The sequence below is a fragment of the Theobroma cacao genome, chromosome 3 (assembly GCF_053813885.1).
Source record: "Theobroma cacao isolate CCN51 chromosome 3, ASM5381388v1, whole genome shotgun sequence".
Lineage (NCBI taxonomy): Eukaryota > Viridiplantae > Streptophyta > Magnoliopsida > Malvales > Malvaceae > Theobroma > Theobroma cacao.
Window position 1 is genome coordinate 40322850 of NC_142641.1, and position 22978 is coordinate 40345827.

The following is a 22978-nucleotide window of genomic DNA, read 5'->3' on the forward strand; positions in this document are numbered from 1 at the left end:
GATCATGAAAGCTCCAATTTTTAACTTGGTTTTGATGAGATTGAGTTGACATAAAAAGGGTAGATTTGTGCATCCTCAGTGCCTGTAAGTACAACTTCTTTCCATCAAAATAGTATTATAGTAATACACCGTATCGATATCAATATCATATACTAGAAAAAGCTTATTATAAAGGATAATCATCCTCTAGAAATAGAATCTTGACTAACTGAATAGACAGAAACCAAAGAAAATGGAAAAGACAATGACAAGAGAACAGAGCAAACAGTCGTGGCTGGCCGAGAATGGGCATAAGAAGACATTCTAGCTAGAATATTGCTACGACGCGTCAACAATGACCTTCGACATACGCTCAAAAGCTTTGGGAGTGTTATGTTTGTCCTTTGCTGTTTTCAAGCAGATGGGCATGCTCGCATGCTTAATGACCATTCTGATGTAAACTCATGGAAGCTGCTTATCAACTGCTCATGGCTTATTGGTGCCGACTGGTGGGGCTAGTCATCATCTTTAAGCATGGATTATATTTCATCTTAGTATAAGTAAAAAATTTATTATTAGATTATAAAAAGGAAAATTCTAGATTTTCACGTGAAATAGTTGAGGTAAGGCATTGGAATCATATATTGATACTAAAATATTACAGCACAAGTAAATAATGGTGTTAGAGAAGACACAGACCATTGATTGGTTGACAATCAATTGTGGATGAGAGTAGACTAACCAATTGACTAATAAAGAACACAGTCTTAATCAGTGCAAGTGCATGCATAGCTTGCCACTCAAAACTTAAACAGATTTATTTAAATCCTGAAAGGAAATAGAGAAAAATTAACTAAGATGAGTTTAATTGCGACCATTTAGTTTCAAAAGCAGTGGATAGAACGACAATGATGATGATGATGACCAGCTTGGTGTCATTAAACCCTTTTTTTTGGCTCAAATAAAGACCCAGCGGCACCTCAATAATTAATTAACAGAAAAAGGAAAACCATTCCAAGTATTAATGAAAGTGATTGTTGCAAAATAGCTAAGCGGCATTGTTACAAATCATATGACAAATCATGTGATCGGGTTTGGGAAATAAGGTGCTGTGTCTCCTACCACCATGGAAGTGGGCACATGCTTAATTAATTTGCCCATTTGGATAGCTTTCGGTTTTGTGCCTTGTGCTGTGGACCTCAAACTTTTGCTCTTTTTTCATGTTCTTTTCTGTCTGGTCAAATTGCTGTTCTTCATTGTTTTTCCTTCTTACTAGATGCTCCACACAGCCTAATTTGATGTTCCTCCTTCCTCTCTTCTTTTTTCTCCATCAGCTACGAACTTGGTGCAATCAGTTCTAAACCAAAGTAATTCACTGGGAATTTCGTGACTGTAGTAAATGAAGAAAGAAAGTCAAAAGGAAAGGAAATTATGGTCTACAAAGTCAATGCAATTGTTCTTGAATAGTAATCTCTTTATCGAACCTTGATGATTAAAGTTTCAGTGGCATGACCCAAATCATTGTAGCATGTGTCGATGGGTCGATGCACTCCTCAAAAGATAGTCTTAATCCAAATACCCAATAGCTTGCTATTGCTAACAAGTGCAGTCTCGGTCAGATAATTAGATTTAATTTTATTTTCTGACATAAAGAAACTTATCTAAACTGTACATTTCTTTAACATATGAAAATTACTACAGCTAGAATCGCAGATTATCAAAAGCCAAAGCCTATAATTAAGTTGATAGTTCAAGAATTGCACAGGTGATGAAATTCAGTGAAACCATATATAACAAATATTGCAAAATTCTGCTCGGAAATCAAAACCGACGTTAAATCCAAGGAATTAGCTTGCTTTTCACTGTCTGCGGACTGTGTGGCAGAACTGGAATTGAAGTGGGTCATTTATTTATTTATTATTTTCTACAAAGTGGACAAACAAAAAAGAAGTTAAGACAAAATTGTGAGTCATTCCAAGTTAGAAATAAAGGAAAAGCGTGGTTGCTATTTTCCTACATCGCCCAAATGTTTTAACTGGCTCATGGTCATGGATGTGTACACTAGTCCTTGTTTGGAAACAAGAAGTCAAACCTCTCTCTTCCTCTGCCTTCGTCCTCCATGGGAAGCAAACGCAGTGCAAGAGTTTGTGAAGGGGAACAACCATGTGTGCTGGGGACCCCAAAGACCAAAAGATGAAGTGCCAAAGTGACAAAAATGACTAAGTGATCTTCTTTAATTAAAGTTTAGAATTCCTGGTCCAAATAGAAAAGGTATCCAAAGCCACTTATTTTTATGCTATCAACTATACAGTTTGGTCATTTTAAGAGTTAAAATGATTTGATTAAAGAAAGAGAGAGTCAAGGAATCTTCCTCATTTTCCGTGTCCTTTCACTAATGACTAATCAGAGTGAAGAACATTGAATCGAGCCCTTTCCCCATCCGCTAACTAGACATAAAACCTCAACCAGTAAACATAAACCTAGTAGTTTCTTTCTTTTTAAAGTAATTGAACTTCATTCAACTAATAAGACCAGGCATGCTTTGGATTATATAATGTCCATCAGTAAGCTGTGAATTCCTTTCATTTCAATTTGAGAAAAATATGGGCAAACTTCAACAAAAGAGTTGCAGAAGGTTTCCGTACAGTACTGTGTGCTTAATCAGCCCATTGAAACTGTGAGCCATACGAACTAATCTCCAATGTTTTATCACTTTATAAGCTGTTTATACATGCAGTAAGAACACGTGAAAAAAGGTCCATACATATTTACCCAAAATGCAAAATACTAAATATTTTTGCTACACAAACACGTCGCTGACACGACATCAACTTAATTTCGGACAATATTTTCACTGTTTGATTACAAATAAGTAAATCCCATGCCGTGGAATTGCAGAAAGGGAGGGGGACATGAGTGTAAAAGTGCATAACAAAAGTGAATGCGAGAAACGGGGAGCGACAGCAGTCCTCTCACGTTATTCACTCCACAGTTCACAAGGTCGGAAAGTCAGAGTAGGCACTCACACGACATCACATTCAATAGCCGATTGCCAATTTGCAAAACCGCAGCGCTTGGATTCAAACATATCAAAGATTTAGCACCACCAAATAAATGTACTACTACTATTAACGTGGTCGCCTTCCTTATTTAATGTTGTTGGGTGATTTATCCACTGAACAACTGTCGGTGGATTTTGGCTTCTCCATGGGGTCCTTCTCCTTCAGTATCTTCCGCTCAATTTTTTTTCTTATTACATATATTTTCTTGCCAATAAATGTTTTAAAATACCTTTTAAGATTATATTTTAATATTTCTTATTAAATGAATTTCCAATTTAATGGAAGAAAATGTTATTTAATATGATAATCTGAATGAATCTTTTCAGATACATCCGTTAGTAAAATTTTGTTTTAATTGAAGAATTTAACTTTATTTAGCTTTTTATTAAAAAAATTCAAATTAGAAGGAAAAAAGTACTGATTATATTGCAAATTAAAAAAAAAAAGGAAAAAGCTATAGCTTGTAAAATTCAACGATTAATTAATGTTGGGGACAAAAGAGAAAAAAAAAAGAAAACATCTAATATATTGTTTAAAGTTTCCCCCTCTTTACTCTAGGGGGCTTTTTCTCTCCTTTTTGGATAATTTTAATCAAATTTTGGTACGTCATTCACACGTCTTTACTTTTCATCTGGTTTTTTTCCTTCCCCTTCTAGTGGTTTTTAAAGGTGATGGAAAAAGAAAACGCACACAAAGCTTGATGAGAGCTGGTGGAGGAATTTCTCATACTGTGTACCTAAACAGCACATTTTGTTACTAAGTATATGTCTTCAGTCTTCTTGTTCTGTATCATTAGCCTTCCACTGTTTTGTTAGGTAAGTCTTATCCAGTCCATATATATAGTTTATTTATATATACAATTTTCCCCAATCCGGTGGGCTTGAGAGCTGGAAACTTCGTTTCCAGAACTACTCTGTTTCGTTAATCATATCAAAGATTTCCCTTTGGGGTTCCTAAATGATGGTCCGTGACTTCTTCTCTCCAAAACTTTGCCTCTTTACCAGAAATAAAGTAAAGTTTTTAAGTAAAATTTAGACAAATACTCTTACTTTGTGTGTCGTTTTCGTCCCTTTACAAGTCCCACTTTAATATTTGCCGTGGATCTCCACTAACCAAATGTGTTGAAGTAAAGCCTCTGATACAATTGGATGATGTGGAAAGGACCCAAAAGCATTTCAACCAATGCTTGCTTATGGATGCATAGAAGGTTGGAGAAAGGCATAATCTAAAAGAATAGAACAATTAATAATTACTAGTAATTTATTAATCTATCTAATCCATTTTTTTTATATTTTTAAAGGATAATTTATAGTATACGTTATAGCTTACCCTATAGTTTTCATGCAAACATGACTCAACATGGGATTCTGTTAGAAAAGTCGGATTGGGGTACAATGGTATAAATTCTTCTTGCTAGATGATTATGGCATGATCATCTTCATGAAAATCACTAAATTATGGTCTGCTTGATTACTTCCTTCAAAAGAGGGCATAAAGCAAACAGCATAAGCATCCACTTTTTTTTTTTTTTTATTGAGTTGACATGCTACAGTTTAACTAACCATTGCAGAGTGTTCTTCATTGATATACCTTGTAGGCTAAGCAACACATGAACCTGTCTCTCTGCCTCCTTTCTTCAATTAACTTCTTCTACCCTTTGTTCAATTGTACCAAGAATAATTTTGAAAGAAATTAAAATTGATCTTAATTCAGCCAATAAAAATAATTAAACAAAAAAAATGATTGTTAAATTTCAATAGAAGGAAGAAGAATCGAAATCAAATTCTCGGACTTAAAGGTATCTATGGCTGGCTTGAACGTGAAGAGATTCGGTTCTCGCTTTTCTCTCCTTTTTCCATCAATAAAGTCAATTATTTCCTTTGATTTCCTATTAATTTTGTTGCTATATGGGGACTCTAACAATTCAAATAAAAATACAAAAAATCTTTCTTAAATGTGCCAACCCTGTACGGCACACATAGGTCGTCATCTCTGCTTTTAAACCCTAAACCTAAATTTATGTCTATAAATACACGTACTACCTTAGCAGTTAGCAGCTCAGCCCCCAGGGAAATTATCAAACACAAGAATTTTAGCTGATCGACTGAAGAAGGTACGTATACCTTTTTTTTTGTCTTTTTAGTACAAAATATACTTTATGTTCCTTAATTCGCTTTTTCTTTTCCTCAAAGTACACTGCCACAATGTGCCATAAAACAGGTCACAGAGGAGTTTATGTTGTCTAAAGCTAATACATCATCAAAAGGCTACAAACTCAAATTGGCATATACTGTTCTAGAATTCATTTCTTTTTGTTGTTTGTCTTTGAAGTAATTCGGTGCCCCCTACTGATTTCTCAATGCTAGATTTATGTGGTTAATTTATTCTGTATGTATGCTGATGGCTGTGCTAGCTTTAGTCCCACTTAATTGTATTAATTTGGTACATAGCCTAACTCACAGCATTAAACTTAAATGTACTACACCTAGTTCTAATATTTATATTTGTATCCTGTGTGGAATAAGATTGACATCAGATCTTGGTCATTAGAAGAAAGCAATACACTTGATTAAGAGACAAAAGCACATATATGCCTAAAAAAACCCAATAAGCTAATTAAGAACAAGATTAAATCCTAACTACTGGCATAAGCATGCCAGAAAAGAGCTTAAGATTCTGAGATTTCTGTTAAGCTCAATCATGTTCACAACTAACTGACAATATATGAATCACAATCCATTTATATAAAGGAAAAAACCCTACAAATCCACTCATTAATTAAACTTGTTAACTAAGTCTTCATACTTAACTGCTTAAAAGCAAACAAAAAGTTCTCTCAACTTTCTTTCATAAATCATATCTCCATCGATTCCTTAACTCATCAGATAATTAATTTTTATTTTATCATCATCCACTTTTCAAAATCTAAAGAGAAAAGTTACAACAAAGTTACAACTTACAAATTTATTTTTCCTTTTTTCAAAAAATTTTTCTAGTCCATCCCTGTGGGCAAAGAGCTGAGAAAGTAGTAAGTAGAGGACAGCTCATGCTTTCGACATAGACTTCACACCAACCTTCTCTGTTACTCTCTCACATCCCCCAGTCCATCTATTTCTTTTTTATATAACCCCACCCTCTTACTCTTTATTTATGTGCATTCACATACTCCCTTAGCTCTTCATGTGGTAGTAGTAATATTTATATCCTTTCACCACCACTCATCCCTCTCCTTTCTCTTCCTTCTCTCTACACTTCAAAGCCATTGACTGATTTTGCAGCTGCTTCAGCACAGAAAGAGCAATGGGATACGATAGGCTCCGACCATCCGAACCTGGAGGCTCTGGACTTCCTCAGCTACAACAACTACCTCATGAAGAACCCAGAGCTAAAAACCACAAGAAAAAGCTTCTTATAGTTTCAGTTGTTGCCCTGGCTATGATCATTATCTCGGCTGTTTGTGCTGGGCTTGTAATTGGGCTCCGTAAAGGAGGCGCCGACCCAGTTGGCACCCAAATCCGCCGGAAGCCCACCCAAGCGATGTCCAGGACCTGTAGCAAAACTCGGTTCCCCAACCTCTGCGTCAACTCACTCCTGGACTTCCCTGGCTCACTCACTGCCAATGAGGAAGACCTCGTCCACATTTCCTTCAATATGACGCTGCAGCACTTTAGCAAGGCTCTTTATACGACCACGTCCATCTCCTACGTTCAGATGGATCCACGTGTACGGTCGGCATACGACGACTGCCTCGAGCTTCTTGAAGATTCCATCGACGCCCTCTCCCGTTCCCTCTTCTCCGTCGTTCCTTCTCAGGACGGCAATGCTAATAATAATAATGTTAAGGCCGGGACAAATCAGGACGTGATGACGTGGCTTAGCGCAGCGTTGACAAACCAGGACACGTGTTCGGAGGGATTCGAGGGAGTGAGCGGGGCGGTGAAGGATCAAGTGGCAGAGAAAATGAAGGACTTGTCCGAACTCGTGAGCAACTGCTTGTCGATTTTTGCTGCGAGTGGCGGAGACGATTTCGCAGGAGTGCCGATACAGAACAGGAGATTGTTGGCTACGGATGACGACATATCGGGAGAAATTATCGATGACGAGAATTTCCCGAAATGGCTGGGGAGGAAAGAGAGGGAGCTGCTGGACACTCCCGTGTCGACGATCCAGGCAGACATCATCGTTTCGAAAGACGGAAACGGCACCGTTAAGACGATTACCGAGGCGATTAAGAAGGCGCCGGAGTATAGTGCTCGGCGGATCATCATTTACGTGAGGGCAGGAAGGTAAAATTGCGGTGATAATAAAGATCCAATTTTTGCTAGCGACAGCTTTTTCCCCTTGGCCTTTTCTGAAATCACTTTTCCATATATATTTTCCCTCTCATTTTCGTTACCATCCTTTTATAACCTAAAATGACGAAAGTAGCCTTGAAGTATTGCATTCTTTGCAGTTCATTACCGAACCCTTTTTATTCCAATTAATGATTGCAAGTTTTGACCTTCGCAATATAATCATAAAAAAAATATATTAGCATCAATCATGTGAATAAGATATTATTATTATTATTATTCACGTGAAATATTTTTATGGTTAGGGTGGGTGGGCATTTAGTGGAATACGCTTGGGAAAATTTTCTTTTTAGTTTTTCTTTAAACATTTTCTCGGAAAGTAAATTAAAAATTGACTTGGAAATTACAGCTGGGTGGAAATGGAAAAAGTTAATTTACTTTATTGCTACTTATTGACAGGTACGAAGAGAGTAATTTGAAGGTGGGGAGGAAGAAGATCAACTTGATGTTTATAGGTGACGGCAAGGGTAAAACAGTGATTACTGGAGGGAACAGTGTATTTGACAACATGACGACATTCCACACCGCTGCCTTCGGTGAGTTTGTTTTTCTTACGCGGAAGTAGGTGAATATATATATATATATATATATTATTTTACTACAAATAAAAACTCCTTAGGAAACCCATTGGACCCAAACCATTCACCATGCATGAGGTAGAAGTTGCACGTGGGCTGTTATTCTAGACAGACAAAGTACTAATATTCCTGAAGCAACTTCATCTTATCTTTTATCTGCCTACTTCTCCGTCCATAACATGGAAACCACAATTACCCTTCAAAAATGCCCGAAAACAGAAGAGTTTTTTTTTTTTGAAGGAAATCGTTGGGAAATGATTGATTGGAATAATAACATTGCTTAAGCTATGTTTTTGTTGATTTGCCACTAAATTAGTATTGAGCCTGAAGCTCATTGGGAATAATCGGAATGATGTAATACCTCATATAGTCCAAAACTGGATATGTGGCTACAATCTAAAGCGGAAAGAGTGACATTATTCGCCGTGGGTCATAGCTTATCCCCTCTCACGAATCTGCATAGTATCATTGTCAAATAATCAGCACTTTTTAGTTTAATAATCCCATCCTGATCGAACTTTAATTAATACTAATGGGATATCATGTTTGCATCATTTTTTGAGGAAGCCGTATTCATTGGTAGTTTAATGTTTTCTTTTTTCAGCGGCAACTGGAGCTGGTTTTATTGCAAGAGACATGACATTTGAGAACTGGGCTGGACCAGCCAAGCACCAGGCGGTGGCACTTCGCATTGGGGCAGACCATGCCGTGGTGTACAGGTGCAACGTCATTGGATACCAAGACACCTTATACACTCACTCCAATCGCCAGTTTTACCGTGAATGTGACATATACGGGACGGTGGATTTCATCTTCGGTAACGCCGCTGTGGTACTCCAAAACTGTAGCATTTACGCCCGGAAGCCCATGCCCCTCCAGAAGAACACCATCACGGCCCAAAACCGAAAGGACCCCAACCAAAACACAGGTATTTCCATCCATGCGTGTCGGATCCTACCCACGTCCGACCTCGTGGCGGCCAAAGGAAGCTTCCAAACGTATCTAGGACGTCCGTGGAAGTTGTACTCCAGGACTGTGTTCATGTTATCGTACATGAGTGACCACATTCACCCTAGGGGATGGCTGGAGTGGAATGCTACGTTTGCCTTGGATACACTATATTATGGTGAATACATGAATTCTGGGCCGGGTGCGGCAGTTGGGCAACGGGTCAGATGGCCCGGGTATAGGGTCATCACTTCAGAGATTGAAGCAGGCAAATTCACCGTGGGACAGTTTATTTATGGATCGTCATGGTTACCATCAACTGGGGTTGCTTTCCTGGCTGGCCTACAAGTTTAAAAATTTAAAATATTTCTTACCCCTTTTTCTTTTTTAGTTTTTAATTGTATGAAATATAATTTTTATCTTTCTAATTTTTTTCCATGATATGGTAATAAGGGTCGCCTGTTCTCGTTGATTTAACTCCAAACATGTTATAGAAGCCTAGAGTCTTAAGAATTACTACGCCTAGAGTCTTAAGAATTACTACTACTGCTGCTAATATATTACTTTTTTTTTTAATTTGTAATTATAAATTCCATACGTAATCAAAATGGTGTTGTAATAAGGAAATGATGTTAATATTTTTCTTCGTTTGAACTGTTTTGTCGCCTCGGTGGGCTGTTGTCGCTGCAACTTTATTGTGTACGCGTGGCTCAGGTTTATTTTAAAATTATTGGTGTCGGTGAGTGACTGACTTGCAAGAAATAAATGCGGAGCCACTGCACTGTTGATTTGTTGGCCATTAAATCAAGCCCATGGGCGTTGAGCTCGACCCGCAGTTCGTGGACCCGGAATTTAAAACGATATTGCCCCATTGCACCTGGGTCCATCCTAGACACGTGGATGAAACTAGCTGATGGCCTACTGCACCTGGGTCCCATTCTAGACATGTGGCTGGAAACTACCCGAATGCCTGCAACCAGGTGCCAATAAATGAGTTCTAAATCCACTTTAACCTGTAGATCGGCAGAGGAAATGCCAATAAACTTTTTCCACCCTGTTTTTGATGAATGCCAGCCTCAATGGGGTAAGTGTCCATCTTTTTAACCAAAAATGCTTTGCAACACGGCATGCAGCGACTTTAGTGGATTAACGTTTCACAGAGAATTTTGTTCTTTTGTTGAGGGGACAAATAAAAAAGCAAGTTTGGCTGTCCTACAAGACGGGAGTTAGGCAGCAAAAGTGCAGCTAAAAAGCGATGGGTGCGAAGCCAGCTGTGGTCAGGGGAGGAGCCTCCTTATGGGATGGGGGGCGTGACCCTCTCAAAATTTAAAATTTTTTTTACATATTAAATAATTTTTTTAATTTTTTAAATAAATTTCTCAAATAAATTTTTATTTAATAATTAATATAAATAAAGAATAACAAAATAATTTTATATACTTATTCAATTTTAAAATTTTTTATTTTTAATTTATATTATTTTTATTTATTTATTTATTTTATTTTATTTATTTATGTATTTTAAATCTGTATAAATTTTTTTTAATAAATTTATACGAACCATCAATTATGTTCTTTTCTTCATTTTTATTATGTCATATGTAGATTCTATCTTTTATTTGTCATATTTTTTTTTTATTATTTAGATTTAATTTTTAAAAATAAATAAATTATTATGTAATTTTTAAATATAAATTACAATATTGCACTATTATTTAGAATTTCATCAATATATTATTTTTTATTCAAAATAACCAATGTATCTTAGCATGTATATTACAATTTTTAAGTAATAAGGATATACATATAAATTGATAGAATGATATAATTATATTTTTTCAATACAATTTTATTTATTATATTTATTTTTAATATCTATCAAAATAATTTTTCATTTAATAATTAATTTTTTTCTTTAAACTGTTTGATAAAATTAGAGTCATTATGGTTAGCATATTACAAGTTAAGTCTAACAAATAAATTCTAAACTAGTTTGGTAAGCTTATCAAATTTACAAAAAAATAAAAGTGAAATTATTAATCTAAATCCATTAAGTTTTAATATAAATTTAAACCTATTATAATATATTATATCTTAACAGTTCAATCTTATATTACATCTCAATAGATCAATCTAATAACCCAACATGTTAATTAACAATTTAAAAGGTAAATAAAAAATAAGAGGAGAGTTAAGACACATGAAGTAAAGAGACAATTCATTTAAGTTTGAAAAATTATTTTTTCTTCCATTTTTGTACCTAAAGAGTGAGAGATATTCATTTTATTATTCGATTCAGTCATATATATAAATAACATTATTATTACTATTAATGTGTATTTTTTTATATGTTCAATGTCTTTTGAATTTTATTTAATCTTTTAAATAAATGATAATTAAATTATATATAAAATTCTCTTTAATTATTTAATACCTCGTTCTGTTTGACTCTCCCTTCAAAATGTTCTAACTTCGCCCTGGCTGTGGTGGAATAATTTTGGTTCTAGATGGTGACCTTGGCGCAACCAGGCCTCATCTTGTTTCACATGACCGATCTCTCAGTTATCGTATCATCCAAAAGCTTGCTGCAATGGGTCAAAATCGTAATACCAGCTTTCAACTATAACAGTGTCTAATCCAGTTGTAGTTGTTACTTCGCTTCTCAGACAGTCTCTAGCAAGGTCAGAGAAGCAGTCTCAAAGTCTTCCAGAAGAGCCTTAGAAGATGGGTGAATCTGGAGATAGACCCTAGATAGGCGGGAGACCATCATCTGAACCCTCCAGGATAATGGACTACCACTGGAAGCCTGGAATTGCTCATACGAAATAATAATAACAATGAACACCATTTCAAAGTATTGTGCTAACCAGATATGGAATCCTGCTGAAACTCTGTGTAGAAAGCTCCCATTCTATTTTGTGCGCAAAAATTTAGTAGTGCCGGTCAAGGGGAAGCCAACTCCAAATATTTGAACTATTGGGGCGGGGGCTAAATAAAGAGAATAAATGAAAAGAAAAAAAAAAAGAAGAATACGAGAGTGTGTTTACTGTTTACTATTATTCACATATAGCTATAACCAAACAACTAAAATCTCCAGAACACACTCTCTTCTTGGATAGATTGCCTTAAGGCATTTCCAGGTAATAGACTATGGTTCAAAGATGGGCTGCAAAGGGAAGTTAGATGTATGAACAAAATGAAACAGATGATGGAGACACAAGTTCCAGCAACAACCCAATATTACACAGAACTTATGCAGACCATTTAACAAAAATATGGAGTACCATCATCCTTCAGCAATAACTCTGCAATGTGGCGAATGCAGATGTGCAAAGCTACCTAACCAGTCACCTCAGGGCTTATGAGGTCAGTTCATCAAGATGCCGATCCATGATTGATGCCACAGCTTCAAAAAATGCATCATCACTCATTCCAGGGAGCACAGCTTCCTCAGCTTCTCTAACAATCTGCTCAATTACTGACTCCTCTTTCACTGTTTCCCTGCACATGATTCTTCCAATAGAATAGGGTGTGAGTCCTCTCTCTGCACCTTTCTTTAGAAGCATGGTGGAAATGCGAAGGGTGCGGGCACACTTAGGTGGCATGTCCCAACCATGAAACTTCAAAAGTTCAATATCTTTTTCAGCATCCAGTGACTTAATATAATTGATGACACCAGGAGTATAAGGTTCATGAGCTTGAGGCCAGTAAAGCCAATCAAATGTACAATCTTCAAACTGCAAAAATAAGCAGAGCAATCATAAGGTGATGAAAATGAATTCTAAAGAAGCTCTAATCTCTCGCAACAAGAGTTGATACAAACTAGGAACAGTTGACAAATCTCAAGAATTTCAAAGTGAAGAAGAAATTGACCAAAAATTGCTATTTTTTCAGACAAAATTTGGGTTGTAAAACAGCTTTTTCATTTGGAAAGCTAGGTTTCTTGCAACTTCAATCTAGAACCAAGAGTTCAAGTGATGACATGTTCAACAACATGAAAGCAAAGCATTTGCATAACTATAACCGTTTTATGTTTTATGGACATAAGATCACCAGACAGCTAAACTAGACACTCCTTTTGAGATTTATGACTATAACTGTGTATGCAGCAAACACAAGAATTAGAAGAAAGGCAACAAGCAATTTCTTTCTCAACATGAAGAGTCACAGACTTAATCGTTGCACTTTGTCTTCGAACGTTAAAATGTAAAATGCTTGCTGCAAAGCAATAAATTTGAAACATGGAGAATGAGGTGAGCAATCAATTGTCTGAAGGGAACAAAATTCTAACAAAATCCTGCCAACTAAAGAAATAAGCAAGTTAGACTCTTACATTCTCAGGCAAGCAGTAGCCATGATCAATAGGAACAAGAGAAACCCGACCTTCCTCACAATTTCTTGTAACCAGTATGTTTCCGGCATGCCTATCTGCATTTGCCAACCTTATGTCCAACACAGAGATCTTGTGCACCTCATCCACTGGGAAAGCACAAGGGCCCATATCTTCACAACTTCCAACATTGTTAACAAACATCTGCAGTGACCCAATCTTAATGTTCTTGGGATCATACTCATAACCTTCTGGATAATTAAATCCTTTATGCAAACATTTAACCATCACAGTAGGAGGAACCCCAGCAAAGCCCTTCCCTCCACCATCAAATGAATGAGGTCCAGCCATTCGATGATCCAACAGGTAAGCTGCAACCTCCCTCAGTGCACCTTCTCCTACACGTGTGCCTTTCTTCAACCCTTCGCCATCTAGTGACAAGGGGAGGCCCTGTGGGTTATTTACAGCCATTGGCTCTTCATCGATAGGCTTGAAAACTGAGATATACTTCTGACCAGATGAATCTTGCATGAAGTAAGCTCCACCTGACCCCTCTGATGACCGAATAGGCTTATTGCCTCTCTCTAATCCATTAAAAGTTAAGTCAATTAGTTCCTTAATAACTAATGGCAGTTCAATCTTGGAATTAACAACCAGAGGCTCCAAAATGAAATCTCTCTGCATCAGCTTCCTCTCCATGACGTGATGTTCCTGAGAGAGTGTGACACCCTGATATTGTCCAATTGCATCTGGTTTCCCCTCATTCAAGTTCAGTTCCTCAATAGAAACTTCAATATCTTTTTCAAAGGGTACAGCCCTTAATTTAACAGACTTTCGAACCAGCAAGAGAATCACAGCATCATTATTTTTGCAGATATCAGTAATTAGTCTCTGATCTTCAAGCTCCTCACCGTTGCATACCAGCTCTTGATCCTTGAGATTAAGAAATCCTTTTCCCTTCTTAGCAATTTGCTGCTTCACATAACCCATATTTCTACCCCTCGCAATATGAAACTCAAACTCCTTACCACATACAGTCCTAACGGTGATTGCTTGGAGATCTGAAAGCCTTAACACCAGATGCATCACATTCCTATCAGCAACGCCATAGTCCCGGACAAGAGAATTATTCCGAGCCAGTTCTCTCCCTTGAAAAACTAGCTTCTGCTTCCTCATAAAAAGCCTTTTGAATTCTGAATCCTCAGCTTCACAGAAGCAATTGAATCTGACACCATTACACGCATGGGAATGACAGACCCACCAACAGAGAGAAAAATTAAGATCGAGTCACTCAAAGTCTGAACATATCGGTGCACAAAATTTCCAGGGAAACTCAGAGACTCTTCAATGACTTGGCTTAAAGCTACACTGGCAATTGACATTGTCTACCCTATAGAAAGTTATATGAAACTAGGCACCTCGAAAAACCAAATTCCATTAAAAATCCTCAAACAATGCAGCAGAGAAATTCAAAAAAACCTTTAGCCAGAAGTGGTCAGATCTCATAGTAAGGATCCAAAGAAGTCCTAGTTTATTCCAAGGATAGAAGAAGAGCTAAGGATCTATTTCACTCCCTGGTTTCTTTGGAATATAAAGACAGTCCAAGACCTTTACTGCAATTTCAAATTCAAACTCCCTACAATACACCAAATAAAGATGTAATCAGATATCACAAAAAGCATCAGTGAGCATTTGGTTACCGATAGAGCAAAACAAAAGTAAAACACTAGTAAACATCTAGAATTAGAGAATAAAACATTAATCTCAGTACCAAAGAAACCAAAGGAGATTCTTTTTCTACAAAATAAGAAAACATTGATTCCTTTAATTTCTTCACTCTATTATCTTGTCAAAACCAATAATGATAAAAATACTTCTAAAAAATAATAAAATTAAGACTTTAAATTTCATACTCTGCTATTCTGATTTTTTTTAAAAAAATTTTATTCAGATTTTCTTTTTTCCAAACAAATAACAACTACTACATAAATAAAATAAAGTTAATAAAAGCATCACTTCCTGATAGAACTCAATCAGATACTAACATACAAAACGTAATTATACTTAAAAAAAAAAAAAGGAAAGAGGAACCTTGGATATTCTATAATTCTCGCTCACACTTCTCAGTAACCAAAGAGAAAATGTCTACAAAATTAAATCTCGTAAAAAAAAATCAGGATTTTTCAAATTTTCTATGCGATCTCCTTATAGATCAAACAATCTGAAACACTTCAAGCAAAAAATAAACTATTTTTAAACATAAAAAATTAAAAATTAAATAAACAAGGCATCATCATACCTTAAAAAAAGCTCAATAACGAAATGAAAAAAACAAAACAAAAAAAATTAAGTAACCAAAGAGGACTGAATCAACGATGCGAAATAAAAAAAAAAATGATGATCGCATTCGTACCTGGAGAAGAGAAAATGGAAGACTAAAACAAATGCTGGTACAGAAATGGTGAATTAGAAATGAAAGAGAAATTAAAGAAAAGCCGCATCATTGATTGTTTCTTTCTTTCTTTCTTTTCAATTACCATTAGTTTCCCTTTCAAAAAGTTTTCTGAAAGTCATTTCTCCGACTTTTCTTTTTCTCAGAGTCTCAACTCCTAAGAGAGAGAGAGAGAGAGAGAGAGAGAAGAGAAGGGAGAGTGGGGTTTTAGAGTGACTGAATTAAATCCGCCAGTCTATTTATAGCGTCAGACAGAACGTATTTTCACGCTAGTTTCGGACGGGTTACTGACTAATTTACGGGCTTTTGTAATCACATATGGTAAAAGACTGAATTACCCTCAATCTGAGACACTGTGTTGGCTTGTGTTGCACTGTCCTATTTCTACTTCTTAATGACAGATGATTAAATGCTAACTATTAAGAACATAAAAGGTAAAAATAATATGTATTAGATGAAAAACAGTCGGCAACTTTGGATTGTTTCATGTAAAAGTATTTTTGTAATTGACGTTAAATATCATTACTATTAAGTAAATTAATTTTTTTTTCTTTTTTATAATTGTATTTGTACATGTCTCTAGAAAAATTTCAAATTTCGTACTAAGTGAGGAAGGGCGTTTCCGTAATTATGTTTCTTTATAGGATCTGGTGTGAAGGCTGCGATATGTAAACATTTGACTGGGACCGATAATTGCTCCCACGTCAAAACCAGAAGAGGGGGCAAAAGTTGCATCAAGTTTCCATATGCGAGCCAACAGCTCCCTGACATGTCATAAGTACATAACCTCATCGTTCAAACAGCAGAGTTTGAGTTTCCCTTTTTTTTTTTAATTAAAAAGTTCAAAAAGATGTTGCCGCCAGTATGCGCATGAAATTAACAAGAAATTTCAATCTCATTTGTTGAAAAATGTGTGCCGCACTCGGCACTCCCCTCTCGTCCCCTCGTACACTTCGAGACAAAGATGAAAGGAAATTGCATATAGATAAGTAATAGACTTGTATGTTTGAAGCTACAAAATAGATAATAAAATCAGCCTAATGGGAAGTTGCAAGTCTATGCAATGAAAGAGGGGTGCGGGCAAGCACGAACAAAAAGCATTCCAATCCATCTTCTGCTGTACCTATTATACGTATCTTATGCTTCTCCTCCACTCAGCGAATAGACAAAACATAGCAAGTACTAAGTCATTGCCACCCATTTCATGCGTTGATCAGAACTTGGCCATGCTACCCTCCTTCCTAAATACCTCTGTAGCTATGTTGAATGAAATGATGAGGTTGGGCCCCCGCAAGTATTCAACCCCACACTCTCCGAATCCCTTTCAGTAGAAAGCATCAGTCACACTGGATCTTCATCAATGCATAGCATTTGGCAGAGTACCAGCGTCAACTTTGCTCTATGTAAAGATTGATTGGCTAGATTATGAAATTAAAATTTTTCTAAAAATAAAAAATACATGAGATGTTTTCCCAGATTTTTATAAAATTTAAAAAGAGGGTAGGAAAATCCAACTCTCTTAAGAAGAGAAATGAACCCCACAGTATTCTCTTTCCTGACAAACAACACTATAGATGATGAATGAACAAGAAGTTACCTCACAAGCTCCTCTCTATGAATTCCCATATCCTCTCTTCCATATAAATTCGGTCTCTGTGACGGCGTGGCATGTGACGTTCATCTGGAAAAATCAACAGCTCATACGACTTTCTAGCTGCCACAAGTGCATTAACAAGCCTCGCAGTGTGCCTAAAATGTACATTTTCATCAATCATGCCGTGAACCAATAGCAGCCTTCCTTTCATCTTATTCACATGGTGCATCACAGAGCTATACTCATAACTTTCAGCATCCTCAGAAGGCAATCCCATGTACTTCTCGGTGTAAAATGTGTCATATCCATCCCATGATGTAACAGGAGCACCAGAGACAGCGCATTGAAAAACATCAGGAAACCTAGCCAAGGTCATAGCCGAGAGATAACCACCATAGCTCCAACCGTAAAACCCAATATGGCCAGCTTTTGCTAGCCCTTGTTTGATTAGCCATTCAGCTCCAGTAAGCTGATCCTCAGCATCAACACGGCCAATGTTGTTTTTGAGACAGCCTTCAAACTTCAGTCCACGTCTAGCCGTTCCTCTATTATCTAACTGCAAAGAGCATATGTCAGACGAGGAAGTAGAAAGATACAGAAGATGTAATAATGATCTTCATGAACAGTTTGAAACATGACATCATGTTTGGATCATGAACTTGCACGAGTAAGTGCAGTGAACTTCAAACAAATGAATCTCCTAATCTAGAATAGCGTATTAGGCATGAGTAAGTGCAGTGAACTTCAAACAAATGAATCTCCTAATCTAGAATAGCGTATTAGGAATTTAATTTTTCTTTAAGGAAAAAAAATGATCAGGTACATAAGCTGTCAAGGCAGGAAATGCCAACCTTCCAAACTAAAATGCCTTTGCTCCTCAAGTATTGTGCTCTCATATCAACTGTGTTTATCCATGAATCACATACGAGCTGTACACTAGGACCACCATACACACTGATCAAGGTTTTGTACGGTGGAGGACCAAATCTTGCAGCATCAGGCTTATATATAGCCCCATATAGTATGGTACCATCATTTGCCTGTATCTGAACTATCTCTGGAGGCTCAAGTTGAAGCCTTTTAAGCCTGGGAATGGTGAATGGTTGCTCATAAAGAGATATTATTACACTTCCATCAATCAAGTTGCAAAGCAAAACTCTAGGGGGAGAATCAAGAGAATCATAAATATCAACAAACTTCCGCATGTGGTGATCAAGCACAACCACATGTTTTCCCTTGCCATGAGTCAATCTGATGGGAGCTTGCAAAGTAGAATTTTCATCTGGGCATAGTCTAGTATAATAAAGGTGTGATTCCAAAGGTCCATCAAGAGTTCCAGTGAAATACACAAGCCCTGCAGCCTCATTTATACCAGCAATTTGTTCAACCATCCAGTCACCCTCTGTAATGGGTCCTAAGCAAGTCCCATTAGCATCATGCAGATAAAGATGTCTGTATCCTGTTCTTTCACTTGCCCAGATGAACCCCCCAGAATATCTGGTGGCTCCTCTGTCCAGAGGTGTAAAGCAGTCATGCAGATTAATCCAAGGTTTTAGTTCTTCAACCATGACAACATTATTTTGGCCTGTCTTGATATCAAACTTAAGGATCTTTAATTTGGAGTGAGACCTATTCAAGACTTGTGCTGTAAGAACATTTCCATGCATCCAATTGACTCTAGCCAAATATTCGTCATCGAAGTTTGATCCCCCACAGAAAAGATCCATCCAAGTGACAGAAGCACCAGCAGTGGACACCACCCCAAGGCGAACTTTGACGTTTGAAGCTCCTGCAAAAGGATATGCATGGTCTTCCTCTGCCTCTGGACCAACTGAGCTTTTACCTTGGTGCATAATTCTAAAAAGAGGTATCTCAGAATAATCAACCTCCGTAAATGCAATGAACTTGCTATCTAGTGACCACCAATACCCAGTTTTTCGATCCATCTCCTCCTTCAATCAGCGAAATTCCCAAAATATGAGGGGGAAAATCCACATACACAACAGAGATATTAAAAAAACAAAAAAGATTGAATTTTGGCATCATTGGTAACTTGATGGCATCGATTGTATGCCACTGAAAAGAAACTGTAAACTCTCTTTACAGTCAAGATCAGTAATTAGTTCCAAAATCATACTAATCACTGACCAAATTTACATAAATATGCAAACAAAAGGAAGGAGATTGAAAGGAATTCTCACCTGAGCTATATACTCAGCAAGTCCATGAGTCTGCAATTCATTAAAAACAGTGTCAAATTCAAGATGAGAAAAAAAACACTAAACAAATGTCAAATGTTTTAAGTCTAACTTGCTTATTTGCCACACCCACATAGTAGATTGAAACCACATATAGATCAAAGAAATAAGCCAAAAACTTGAATGCCAACAAATTCAAAAGTCTTGTTGAACTGTTTTGACAATCTGGAGCTTAATGTATTTGAAATTATTGCACTGAATAGTTTTTATGAATAGCAGGAAAAGTTGTCAGATGATTTCTACGCTGTATAATGTAGTTAATGAATTGGCATTGTGCCAGAGCAACTTTTACAGGTTCATTCGCTTCCTTACAGGCAGTGCTGCTATCAACAATCATTGCTCCGGCTGACAAGAAGCACCAAGGTACAAGGAAAAGAGAAATTAGATAAGCATAGACCAGAGCAAGTATTCGGACCCTAAGTAGCTGAAGCTTATGTTATCCTGCAACCAACTGACTTGAGCAAAGTGGTATACGTATACCATTTGTTTCAAGTCATATATAAAATGGCTTGTTCTAGATGGCCCCCAAGACCTTGTATAGATTGCATCATTAAAAATTCACATACTTTCTTCTTTACACCAACTTTCCCCTCTCCCCCCCAACCCCTTCCCTTCGCAAGCAGGGCCATACGCGAGGACAGAAAGAAAGAAAAGAAAGCTTGTTGTAAATATATGAACATCCAGAGAAGTGAAACAATAAAATTCCACTGCATATAGATACTGGTAATATAAACTTACCAGAATGTCCCCATTGGCGCCAAATGTTAATTGTCTTTGTTCACTGTACAAGAGATTCAGAACATGCAGCTCATAATCTCTTATGTAAGCAAGCATAGTGCCATCTGGGGAAAGATGTGGATCGATGATTGGTGATGATGACATGCTTGGAAGCTTGAGCTCTGGTTTTGAATCAGAAAACTCCTGGAAATAAATCTGCCACGGAGAAGAAACCAAATTACCAGGGAAAACAAAATTTCTAAATTGTATGTCATTAGCAAGAATTGGATAAAAGAAAAGAAAAAATACATAAGTAGCATATAAGATAACAATGCTAAGTGATCCAAAGTGGTAGAAGATCTGCACGAAATGATTACATTGCTGAGAAATAATGCTATTTGGCCAGCTAATTCACACAACAACCAGGAATTTTTAGAAATAACAGAAGCTAAAGTTGAATGTGGAGGGTATACAGTTTTGACCAGTTAGTGAGTGAAAACAGTGCTGAAGGTATTAAAGTGGGGCCACAAGGGTTGAGGTGTGGTGATGGTGTTTAAATTTGTTGTATCAGTATAAACAGTGAGTATGAGGAAGTGCAGGAAACAATACAAGGGAACCTACTATCCAGCATCATGGTAGCATCACTAATCCAGCATGCAAAATTCGCAAATTGTGGTCAATGAAGTACGAAGAAAAGGTATCAACTGACATAACCTCCACCAGTCCAAATTAGGAACAAATAAAGAAACACACTTCCTTCATCTCAATCATATGTTATTGCACTTAGAAACATGCCCTGATACCCCAAATTAAAAGAGAGAGGGAGAGAGGGAGACTTGAAGGCAGTACTCTGTTGAATGAGTGATACTACCAATATAGCAAATTCACCCTCATTGGTTCAAGTAATTTTCTAAGAATATTTTAGATTACAACAAATTTTATCAACAAAGAAAAATCGAATGTCAAAATACCAAGACTTTGGGGAATAACTCTTATGTTTTGTAATGAAAAGGCTACAATAAATCATATGAGACACCTTTTAAAGGATTAAACAATACAAGTTAACTAAATAAGCCTTTGCAACAGTATATTCAAATTAATAGATGGAATTCTTTAACATACCCCTCCAGGTAAAGGCACCATAATAGTTTTCTTCTTCGAGATAGTCTTCACCCATTCATAACGTGTGACTCCCAGCCCACGCTCCCTTGACCTCTCTCTCCTCAACTTCTCTTCCGGCGATATATTACTCTCATCAAGCCCACCATCCGGGGGAGAGAAAAATAGCTCTTGCTTGCCAGCATTGAGATCAAGAGTGAAAACCTTTCTGCTCAAAGTGTGATCGGGACTAAATAGAAAAGCTATCAAACTATCATCCGGACTAAAACTAACAGAGGTAGGCGCTACGTATCCAGGCAATGGTGATTGGACTATCTCTTCAACAGGGAAAAGAATGCAATCGTCAATAGTTTGCATAGCAGTGCAGTCGGTCACAGGCATATCCCGAGGGGACAATGATCTTGATCGCTTCAAACTCTTCTTCGTTTCCTTACTGTCATCAACTGATTGCATTACAAATTGAAGGAACTCCTATTGATTCAAATTACAACAGAGCATACACATTAAAAAAAGAAAGAAAACAAAACGGAACTATCTAATAAATAAATTCAAAACATCATCATGAATTCAAGAATGTAAAGTTTCATTTTATTTTTCCTTCAAATTCAACTATTTAGCTAAATGGTTCTAGTTATTCTGAAATGTTCTTTCAATTTACTAAAATCTTTTTTTTTTTGTTAATTCCTTATCTAACAAAAATCAAACCCAGAAAATGGCCTCATTTCAGGATTCACTCTTCACTTCCATAATTTTTTCGGCAACCGGAACAGGAATTAGTTATAAAACAAAAGTTTACTAATAATAACAATAATGGGAAAAAAAAAACACTTAAGACAGCCCTTACCTGCTAAGAAACTCCAAGAAACAACTTCCTAACAGAGCTCTCAGCATCACGAGAATAAATCCAGTGGATCCGATCACAGCCTACTGAACTGCACCGAATCCACACTTTTTCCGTGAAAATCACATCTTTCTTTTTTTTTTTTTTACCTTTAATCATTAATTAACTAAACTAAATTTGAAAGTAGCAGAAAAAGGAAAGTGCAACTTTTTCTTTTCTTTCTTTTATTTTATTTCCAGAAGGAATAGGATTCGAATATTACCTGCATAATAAGCTGAGCTGATCGGCCATAAGAACGTTTTTTCTTTCAGAAAAAAAAGAAACTTAAATTAACAAAGAGGATTTGGATTAAGATAAAAAGAAGGAGGAATTGAATGGAGTTAGATTCTGTGGGATTTTGATGATTTGGTAATGGCAGAGAGAGATCCAATCAAGTGAAAGCGTTGGACTCGAAATGTGCATTCAATGAGAGCTGATAAGATAAGAGAAGAAACTATTAGTAATAAATTAATTTAAGCTTTAATTAAGTAGGCATTAATCATTCGACTTTGGAAATTTTTGGACACTCAAGTTTCTTTAATCACGCGCTAACTCTTGAGCGTCAACAGCTGAGGAGAAAACTGGGAAAGCGATGGATAATTGTTTTTTTTTCTTATTTTTGTTGTTATGATATGCTTGTTTTAGTCATTTCTTTGGAGTTTTTTTTTAAGAAATAAATTATTTTTAGTGCTCGTAAGTAAACGATTTT

At 36.6% G+C, this 22978-nt stretch overlaps 3 protein-coding genes across 6 annotated transcripts; 1 reads left to right on the forward strand and 2 right to left on the reverse strand.

The window, feature by feature from the left end:
• The first annotated feature begins 6204 nt into the window (after window positions 1-6204).
• On the forward strand, window positions 6205-9435 carry LOC18605765 (Plant invertase/pectin methylesterase inhibitor superfamily). The gene is made up of 3 exons (XM_007038976.3): window positions 6205-7327; window positions 7793-7929; window positions 8576-9435. Exons 1-3 carry the CDS (start codon window positions 6342-6344, stop codon window positions 9271-9273), a joined length of 1821 nt encoding a protein of 606 aa, XP_007039038.2. The 5' UTR covers window positions 6205-6341; the 3' UTR covers window positions 9274-9435.
• A 2365-nt stretch (window positions 9436-11800) lies between these two features.
• On the reverse strand, window positions 11801-15930 carry LOC18605767 (phosphatidylinositol 4-kinase gamma-like protein). The gene is made up of 3 exons (XM_007038979.3): window positions 15663-15930; window positions 13253-14885; window positions 11801-12656 (listed from the first exon to the last, which is right to left on the reverse strand). Exons 2-3 carry the CDS (start codon window positions 14423-14425, stop codon window positions 12279-12281), a joined length of 1551 nt encoding a protein of 516 aa, XP_007039041.3. The 5' UTR covers window positions 14426-14885; window positions 15663-15930; the 3' UTR covers window positions 11801-12278.
• Window positions 15931-16662: 732 nt separating this feature from the next.
• LOC18605768 (prolyl oligopeptidase family protein) lies at window positions 16663-22712 on the reverse strand. 4 transcript variants are annotated; one of them, XM_007038982.3, is made up of 7 exons: window positions 22493-22712; window positions 21393-21860; window positions 20292-20486; window positions 19497-19526; window positions 18147-19247; window positions 17299-17851; window positions 16663-17100 (listed from the first exon to the last, which is right to left on the reverse strand). In XM_007038982.3, the coding sequence occupies exons 1-6, from the start codon at window positions 22496-22498 to the stop codon at window positions 17300-17302; spliced, it is 2352 nt and encodes a 783-aa protein (XP_007039044.3). In that variant the 5' UTR covers window positions 22499-22712; the 3' UTR covers window positions 16663-17100; window position 17299. The 4 variants fall into 4 exon arrangements, with proteins under 4 accessions (XP_007039044.3, XP_017973587.2, XP_088661047.1 ...); XM_018118098.2 differs by having other exon boundaries at window positions 16663-17119; XM_088804921.1 differs by adding an exon at window positions 22234-22316 and having other exon boundaries at window positions 16663-17851.
• Between the last annotated feature and the right edge of the window lie 266 nt (window positions 22713-22978).

What these genes read in the sequence shown, in the direction of transcription:
- LOC18605765 (XM_007038976.3), top strand. Translation starts at nt 6,342, where the DNA reads ATGGGATACGATAGGCTCCGACCATCCGAACCTGGAGGCTCTGGACTT. An exon ending in ATTTACGTGAGGGCAGGAAG is followed by an intron (nt 7,328 to 7,792) that starts GTAAAATTGCGG and finishes ACTTATTGACAG; the next exon opens with GTACGAAGAGAGTAATTTGA. An exon ending in ATTCCACACCGCTGCCTTCG is followed by an intron (nt 7,930 to 8,575) that starts GTGAGTTTGTTT and finishes TTCTTTTTTCAG; the next exon opens with CGGCAACTGGAGCTGGTTTT.
- LOC18605767 (XM_007038979.3), bottom strand. Translation starts at nt 14,425, where the DNA reads ATGAGGAAGCAGAAGCTAGTTTTTCAAGGGAGAGAACTGGCTCGGAAT. An exon ending in GCTACTGCTTGCCTGAGAAT is followed by an intron (nt 12,657 to 13,252) that starts GTAAGAGTCTAA and finishes TTATTTTTGCAG; the next exon opens with TTTGAAGATTGTACATTTGA.
- LOC18605768 (XM_007038982.3), bottom strand. An exon ending in TGGTGCCTTTACCTGGAGGG is followed by an intron (nt 20,487 to 21,392) that starts GTATGTTAAAGA and finishes TCTCCGTGGCAG; the next exon opens with ATTTATTTCCAGGAGTTTTC. An exon ending in GCGCCAATGGGGACATTCTG is followed by an intron (nt 19,527 to 20,291) that starts GTAAGTTTATAT and finishes AATGAATTGCAG; the next exon opens with ACTCATGGACTTGCTGAGTA.